Consider the following 8,951-nt stretch of genomic DNA (forward strand, 5'->3'; position numbering starts at 1 on the left):
GGAATTTTGTCTAAATGTTCTAGGTGTGCCCAGAAATGCCTCAAACCTAGCCTGTAGGCCAGATCTTGGGAGATTCCACCTGGCATTCCAAATTTAGAAAAGAGACACAAAATTCTGGACTCACCTAACACACTGTGATCCAGAATATTAGAATTACAAGGCTTTTTTATGCAAACACCGTAACCAGAGAGTGACCCTTCAGACTAGCAAAAGCACCAACTAAATTCAACCACAAATAACAACATTAGAACGAATAGAAATCTACATTTAATCACAAACTTTAATGTTACCAAATTCTAAATAGAGATATCAAATTTTCACAAGGAAGACATTAACAATGTACAGAGAAAATCAGCATTTTGTTAGGAGAAAACGTAGAGAAAGTAGATTTTGCAGCAGATTATGTCCTGGCCTGTCATAATATATGAGAGACAATAGCTCCCACCATGTCATACACATTAGCCCTCGTAGATTTTCCTTCTCAATTGTTGCAGTTTTTTTCTTTTTGTGTATATTTGTCCATGTATAATTGCTTTGGCAACAGTGACAACCACCCATTGACGAGAGAGAGGGAGAGAGAAGCCTGCTTCCGTATCCAGAAAACGACTCAGCTCTCTCTCTCTCTCTCTGGAACCGCCTTATACATGACATGGTCAAAGGTATGTGGACACCCATTACAATGAGTAGATTCGGCTATTTCAGTCACACCCGAGCTCAGTGACTTTCAATGTGGCATCGTCATAGGATGCCACCTTTCCAACAAGTCAGTTTGTCAAATTTCTGCCCTGCTAGAGCTGCCTCGACAACTGTAAGTGCTGCTATTGTGAAGTGGAAATGTCTAGGAGCAGCAATAGCTCAGCAGCGAAGTAATAGGCCACACAAGCTCACAGAACGGGACCACCGAGTGCTGAAGCGCATAGCGCGTTAAATTGGTCTGTCCTTGGTTGCAACACTGTTCGTAGCTTCATGAAATGCCAAGCGTCAGCTGGAGTGGTGTAAAGCTTGGACTCCGAAGCAGTGGAAACGCTTTCTCTGGAGTGATTAATCTAGCTTCATCATCCGGCAATCCAACGGTCTGACTGCGAGCCAGGCCTAATCGCCCAACATCAGTGCCTGACCTCTCTAATGCTCTTGTGGCTGAATGGAAGCAAGTCCACGCAGCAATGTTCCAACATCTAGTGGAAAGCCTTCCAAGAGAGTGGAGGCTGTTATAGCAGTAAAGGGAGGACTAAGTCCATATTAATGCCCATGATTTTGGAATGAGATGTTCAACTACTAGGTGTCCACATACTTTTAGCCATGTAGTGTATTTTAAGAGCATTTGGATAATGACTTTTCACTAGTTTTAATTTTTCAAATTGTGAATGACTGAACAATTATTTTTGGGGGACGGGTTTAGAGAGAAGGGGGGCAGAGGGCGAGTGATGAGAGAAAGAGCTTAGTAATTTTCTTGATTGCGGAAGCATGCCGTTTCATCACAGTTGTGCAGAGAGTAGGTGGTTACTGGCTGGCATATTCACCATTATTTCACCATGACAGAAATAGCAGAGAGAGGAGTTTCAGTGCTGCCGATCTCCTGGTGATCCCCCAGAATTAACCGCCTGGAGGGGGGCAGCCCTGGGAATGTCTCAGAGAACTTCATCGTCACTATTTTTACCATAATTACCACCACCATCATGACCATCATGACTATTCATCCCACTTTCTGTTATTAAGAGCCATAGTGGAGATGAAATGGCACTCTGCCATTACCCTAAGGCCCATGGTCATAAATCACCATAATCAAACGAGAGATATACATTTACTATTGAGATTTTGGAATAGGAAAATAAACAGAAGCTGCTTAATCGACTTAGGGATCAGTCAAAATCAGCCAAGTAGTTTTGTACACAGCCTTGGTACTATCTGAGTGTATATCTGTATAGTTACTGTTTATGCCCAACTGACCCATGCACACAGGTCAGGTTCAGACCTGGAGAGAGGAAGTGGGCAGTGAACTACAGGTCAGTGGTCTGGACAACAGTCCTGATGGACAGATACAGTACCTACTTCTTCTTTTCGTGAGCAGAGAACTCTAACAGGGATGTGGTCTCGGGAGTATGATGGTATATGTTTGTGTGTGTTGTGGGGGAGAAGCTCTATATGCATCACATACTGTACGTACTACCCCTTTCAAATCATGACTCTCCAGAAGGGCTTCCCTCACTCTTGTGACTCCCTCCTCTGCTCTCACAGTTAGGAGGAACACTGACAGATTCCCCCTCTCTTGGTCACTTTTTAGTTTCAATACCTTTTTATTTTCATTACCTTTCCTTCCAAATTTTAGCAATCAGAGAGCACTCACGATACCACGGAACACTGAAACTTTTGCTCTGCTCTATTGCAGTGTGCGGACAGTACCTGACCACAGCAATCCATTTCCTTAATTCTCTGAAAAAGAGCGCCACCATGTGGTAGTCTCCGAAAGAGGTGCCAGTTTAGATCCCGTGACTGTCTCGGCCTCACGGTTTACGTGTATAGATCTACACGCGTGCGTGTTCGTGGGTGGAGTCTGTTTTTAAGGGCTGCGGACTCTTTTCGTTGCATTCCACCCAGAGAGGAAGTCTGCCTTGTGTAGTGTAATACCACATGGGCGCTTGGGGAGACTACCAAGCAAGCAGGGCTGAGGCATTCCTTTTGACTCTAGTTAGCAATGACATTTGAACTTTAGGCTGAGGTCAGGGTTTGGAAGCCTACCTCAGCTATAAGAAGTCCCAAAGTTAATCTCTAAAGGCTAGAGAGAGAGTTTGAGAGAGGGTTCTGAGAAGTACTCATGGCCAATTGTAAGGGTTTTCTACAATCTCAATCTCCCACTGTACATCGATACTCTGCCATATTATTTGGAATAGAGAAGCCCTAAAGACCATAACAAGCATAAACTGTCCACATTCATTTGGATACTAATTTTGATCCCTCTCTGGGGGCTTTGTAACAGTGAGAAATGTATTGGGAAAACGTTTAATACAAATCATTGTGGATTGATTGGTGGAGTTTCTGTCAGTTGTTCTTCCAGTTGAGGGTCCAAATGCGGAAGAACAGCTCAGTGTAAGTCTAAATCCATTGGGGGGAGTGCTGGAACCATTTCAGTCTGATTGCATACCCGAGCCTAGATGCACTAAGATAAACTCTTCTTGTCCGAGAGAGAACTTATTATTTAGACATGATCCGTTCTCTCTATATGCCAGGGGCGACTGAATTTTTGATTGGCAGTACTGTCTGATATTTATCCTGTATAAACGTTGTACATGTACACATACTACTAACTATAACACTATTTGGATTCCATCTATTACAATGTATCCAGAATTGAACCCAGAGTCATGTCAGATGGTTGATTACAGACCAGTCAACACGCTGTGTTACCTGAGCTGTGGAGCAGTGAAATGTGCAACATCAACCATCAACATCAACCACCCACTTTTTCAACAAATCCTATTAAGTTGAAGATTTAGTCGAACGTAACCCCTTCAGCGATGTGACCATAATCATCCTCTCAAAGGAAAAACAAATATCTTGTCTTATATTGTTTAATATTGTTTGCTGTAGGGAAACAGAGAACAGACAGCAGGACGACAGAGGGCCGACCTCATTTGAACAGGGCCTTTAGTGTTTGGATTGGACGCCCCCCTAAGTTCTTCTGAGGGCGGCTGGATCTTTCACAACCATAGAGACAGAAACTGCACAGTAAGCACTATTAATATAAGGGCATGAAAAGGTTATCAATAAACATCACATTGGTAAGGTTTTAGAAGAACAAAGGGTATATATTTTACACAGTAGATATTCTATTTTGAAAAGTGCACCATATTCTATGATACCACACAATTTATTGTTGAAAGGACATCAAAATACATTTAAGAGCAAGCAGTAAGCATTATTATAAATTGGTCTTTATTGAACATGCTTTCATTATGAGCTGAATATTGGCTCATGGCTTACAAACTAACTGGGTTGACTGTACCCAAGGAATCATAGCATAGGTTCTATAGCACAAGATGCTGACAGGACAGTGGATCCACAAGGACAGAACAGGAGACACAATGAAAAAGCAGACCGTTGCTCCACAGTGACTCCATGTGGCTTGTCCTTAAGTCCTTGTTTATGCAGATGTTGTTTGTCAGGGTCCAGGTGGAAGGGTCAGCCAGTTTAAACCACCCCCGTCTCTTTCCACAACATCCTTCCATTGAGACAGACACTGTGGGGGTTGGACCCATGGAGGTGTTCTGTTTAATCCTGTGGTTGGACCCGATAAAAAGGACCAGTGTGTCCATCCATCCTGTCACAGTTCCTGGAACCACTTGGAGTCGTGATCATCCTCTCTGAGTTGTGCAGTTTGAGTGTTAACCTCAGTCTCCCTCCACGAGAAGATGCAGGCCTTTGCCGTTGCTGCCCTCTCCATCTGGCTGTGTCTGGGTGCCACCGCCCTGGCAGAGTCCCACGGCCCACAGCCCTGCAGTAAGGATCATCTGCTTTATATCTTGTTGAGGCTCATGTTTGCTGTGCACTGTATGGAAAACTGCTGTTACTTGTATGACTATTTTTGTTATATCGTCAAGGTTTATCAAATCAACAGTCTCTTCTAACTTAAAGTATACCTATATGTCTACACATGATCTCTGAGTTTGAAAATCTGTCTAACTGCCGACTTTGTCTTTTAGCATCACCTAATATGACTGGGGTCCTGACTGTGGTGAGTAGCCCTCTTGTCCATTAACCATTATCAATATCCAGTGTCATGTTAGGACAGGCTATATTGCATTATTTCTAAACCAAACCAGACTCTCAGTTCAGGCAACCCTGTTTTTATCCACTGATGTTTTCTCCTAAACACAGCTCTATTGGCACTGTTGGCTTAGTTTTTGCAGGTACAGAATTGGGTCATATTAATCTCTCTATATATCTTTATCTCTCTCTTGATCTATTTTCTCTCTGGTTAAAACAGCTGGCCCTTACAGGAGGTGAAATCAAGGCAACTGGACATTACAGCTACGACTCTACGGACAAGAAGATACGTTTCACTGAAAGTGAGATGCACCTCAACAAGACTGAACATCTGGAGGACTACCTGATGCTATTTGAAGAGGTAACACTGACAACTGACAGAAACATATAAGGCAAGATTTCAACCCAATTGCAATTCAGAATAGCTGCTTTATAACATCACATGGCCTACATAACGGTTGCATAACCCACTTGTTACTATGGTTATGACACAGCATCATCATAACTGATGCTTCCTCCTTCTCATCCATCTCTCTCAGGGGGTCTTCTATGACATTGACATGAAGAACCAGTCCTGTAAGAAGATGTCTCTGCACTCTCATGCTCACGCTCTTGACCTCCCCACTGGTGCAGCCCATCAGGTTGAGCTGTTTTTGGGGAGTGACACAGTTCAGGAGGAGAACATCAAAGTGAACATATGGACGGGATCCGTGCCAGAGACTAAGGGTGAGTATGATACACATTAGGAGTCAACCTGTCAATGTGATTTTTATTAATGAAGTATAATGTTGGAAGGCAATGGTGTAAACGTGGGTTTATATAGTGAAGCTGTTAGGATGTATCAAAGCATCTGTCTGTCTGCCTGATCTCCAGGCCAGTATTTTGTGTCTACTACTGTGGGAGAATGTCTACCACTCAGCACTTTTTACTCAACTGATTCCATGACACTCCTCTTCAGGTGAGTGGCATACTTTTCATTTGTTTAATGCAGCTGTAGGGTCACTGAAACCTTCTTGTGCAATGGATAATAGCTGCTACTATCTGCCTATACTTTGGTATATCATAGTACTAGATGCATTTGAGGAATTTTGTTCTCTATGGTCTCCCACGGGAGAAACCAACGTCTTGACTGTTAGACCTAGAGGAAATGTCCTATTGGGCCGAAGATGACACTGATTTTGAAGTTGCAGGCAGGGCTACTATATCACAAGACAATGAGCCCGACTCATGTCCGCTACACTTGCATGCCCAAAACGTTCATGCTATTTTTCTCTTCTTCTCACAGCAATTCCGAAGTGGTCACTGAGGTGAAAGCCCCTGAAGTATTCAATCTGCCGTCTTTCTGTGAGGGTGTGGAGCTGGAGGAGGCTCCTGAGGGCCAGAAGAATGACTTCTTTAGTCTGTTCAACAGTGTCTAAGACAGTGGCACCAGGACCTCCAGCCCCAACCAACCAACCAAGAGGGTGGCCAGCTAATCCTCCTAGATGTTTCTTTCCCTCTCATAACTACATTTGAGTGTTTCATTGCAATTTCTTCTCTTCTGTTAGACCAGATCTTTCTTTGATTCTTTGACTTTCTTTGATTATTCCTCTTTGAAGACATTGCATGAAGATTAATCAGACGAAAAAAGGAAAGTTCATGTCAAGTTGTCATGTTAATGTAATCTCTACGTTTGAACGGGATATAAGGGGATATAACGTTTGTAATTTACACTATTAATCTGTCACTTAAAGTTGCTAATGTGTAGGAGGTCTGCATAGGCAAATGAGATAATAAAAACTCAACATCTTTTCGAGTCTCCAAATGTATTTGTTTTATTGAAAGGGGCGGCAGGTAGCCTAGTGGTTAGAGCGTTGGACTAGTAACTGAAAGGTTGCAAAATCGAATCACCGAGCTGACAAGGTAAACATCTGTCCTTCTGCCTCTGAACAAGGCAGTTAACCCACTGTTCCTAGGCTGTCATTGAAAATAAGAATTTGTTCTTAACTGACTTGCCTAGTTAAATAAAGGTAAAATATATTTAATTGTTTTACCAAAGTCTTCCTCAAAGACTAGAAAAGTCCATTTCCTAAAGAAAATGTGTGCTTGATATTTTATTAAGATTTGAGAGAATTTGAAGTGAGCATAGTTTCAAAGGTTTGCAGCTTAAATGGCCAAGGAGCTGGACCATTTTGGATAGCTACCACTCTACTCCTATGGTTCTCATTCAAAGCCATGTTAATTTATGCAAATGCTTATAGTTCAAAAAGTATGAAGAGTATCAAAAATCTTTGGCAAGCAATCTAAATTGAGTCAGTCTGTATGTAGGTTTGGTGTTATTAGCTTAAACGGTTGAAGAGCGGTGCTAAATCTAAAATGTACAATTCTAGCCAATAGAGCTTCTATGCCAATTTTAAATGGTTATAGTTCAAAAAGTATAAATAGTATCAAAAAGCCTTTGACAAACAATATAAGTTGGGTCAGTCTGAACATGTCAATGGTGGTCTGTTGTTGATAGCTTAAATGGTGTAAGAGGAGTTGCGTGCCCAAAGTTTCTCCAAGTAAATCTATGGCACTTTTATTGCAGTTGAAATGCATTGGAAGCTCATTTAAATATTGTTGTAGTACAAAAGGTGTAAATGCTATCAAACATTTTCTCAAGCAGTCTAAGTGGGGGCTGTCTGCACATTTAAAAGTTGGTTTCCTGTTTAGTTTAAATCGTTTGTACTAGAGTGGGCGGAATAATAATATGAGTATGTAAAAATTCTACAGTGGTCTTGCCTTCAGCAAGCACATTAAATAACTCAATCTCTCTCTCTGAAACTCTTTGTGTCTGTCAGTATTTTGGGGGGTAGGTTTACACAAATGTACTTCACATTTACACACAAGGTCACTCATGGCCTGCAGTAAATGGGATTTCAAATAACTTTCAAACTATTTCTTGTTAATAGAGGGATGGATACTGGAAAAAGTGATGCAGTCACGAGCCCCAAAACAAGCACGGAGACAGTAAACCTTATCTGGGGTGAGTTTCTGAGGGAGGCCAGCTACTGCCCGTGGTGCTGCACATGCCGTGCCGGGTCTAGGATAGTCCAACACACTGGGGCCCTTCAAACATTCTGAAACGTGTACCTGCCCATCAACACCATCACACGAGCCGCTGCATGGCAACAGTTGCAGCAGTGGGAAAAACACTATTCTGTGTATCAAATAAAACTGTCAATGCAACGCTAAGAATTGACCTACCTAATTTATTTCTGGAGAAGAAAGATAACACTCAGTCAGTGCATGGCCTTGAGTGCATATAAGGCCGTGGCCCTATGCGAGGCACTAGCAGTCTGTCACTGCTCTTCCATTGTTAAAAGAAGGATCGCCTATAGGCCCCTCAAATTCAACTCTGGACATCGAAGCCAGTGCCACTGCTTTTTTTCATTGATCCCCTCTAAATCAGTGACTGCTTTAGACCTAGGACACCAGGTGTATGCAATTAATTATCAGTGGAACAGGAACGTAAACGAACGGTATCCTTTCAGTTGATCATACTAGTGCTACGCCTGTTGCTATGCCTGTCTACTGGAAGTTGATGCTGTTGCCATGCAACCTCTTGCTAGATCATTAGCCTAAATAAAATATAGAAAATAGATTGTTAGCATAACAAATGACTAGCTAGACATTTTATGACTTCGGGTGTGTTCGTAAATTTAATCTGGAGTGCCAGAGTGCGCTCATATATTCAGAGCGGTGTCATATTGTCCATTCTAAATTCTGAGGGTTGCCCACACTGACTGATCCGAGCATTCTGACCATCACAATGGCAGTCAAGCACACAAGCTTACTGGATATCTACTTCCAGACACAGATGAGAGAACAACTCACTGACCATTTTATTTGCCCTAGCAGAGCTGGTTAGGCTGTTTTCATGTTATCCAGAGGGTTGGTGACTGTAACAGTGCTGCTGTCAACAATTGAAAGAAGCTTTTTGCCGACATTTACTGACACCGGCCATATGCCTAGTTAAAAAATATATATATATGCCTAGTTAAAAAATATATATATATATTTTCAATGGGTGTTGATGGTTCATATATTCTGCGCTGTCTGGCACACAGACGAGTATGCTCTGAAATCGGAGTAGATAGCCAGAGAGAAGTTATGTCCATTGAGAACGCACCACTATACCACTTAGCTAAGAATTACGTGAATAATCAAGT

General features: G+C 42.2%; 1 protein-coding gene across 1 annotated transcript; it reads left to right on the top strand.

Moving 5' to 3' along the window:
• The first annotated feature begins 4,334 nt into the window (after positions 1 to 4,334).
• Positions 4,335 to 6,559, top strand: epd (ependymin). The gene is made up of 6 exons (NM_001140909.1): positions 4,335 to 4,494; positions 4,698 to 4,729; positions 4,982 to 5,122; positions 5,301 to 5,487; positions 5,635 to 5,719; positions 6,047 to 6,559. The coding sequence occupies exons 1-6, from the start codon at positions 4,407 to 4,409 to the stop codon at positions 6,177 to 6,179; spliced, it is 666 nt and encodes a 221-aa protein (NP_001134381.1). The 5' UTR covers positions 4,335 to 4,406; the 3' UTR covers positions 6,180 to 6,559.
• Positions 6,560 to 8,951: the final 2,392 nt, after the last annotated feature.

Source organism: Salmo salar, chromosome 04 (assembly GCF_965601325.2).
Source record: "Salmo salar chromosome 04, fSalSal1, whole genome shotgun sequence".
Classification (NCBI taxonomy): Eukaryota; Metazoa; Chordata; class Actinopteri; order Salmoniformes; family Salmonidae; genus Salmo; species Salmo salar.

What these genes read in the sequence shown, in the direction of transcription:
- epd (NM_001140909.1), top strand. Translation starts at nt 4,407, where the DNA reads ATGCAGGCCTTTGCCGTTGCTGCCCTCTCCATCTGGCTGTGTCTGGGT. An exon ending in TGACTGGGGTCCTGACTGTG is followed by an intron (nt 4,730 to 4,981) that starts GTGAGTAGCCCT and finishes TGGTTAAAACAG; the next exon opens with CTGGCCCTTACAGGAGGTGA. An exon ending in ATCCGTGCCAGAGACTAAGG is followed by an intron (nt 5,488 to 5,634) that starts GTGAGTATGATA and finishes CCTGATCTCCAG; the next exon opens with GCCAGTATTTTGTGTCTACT.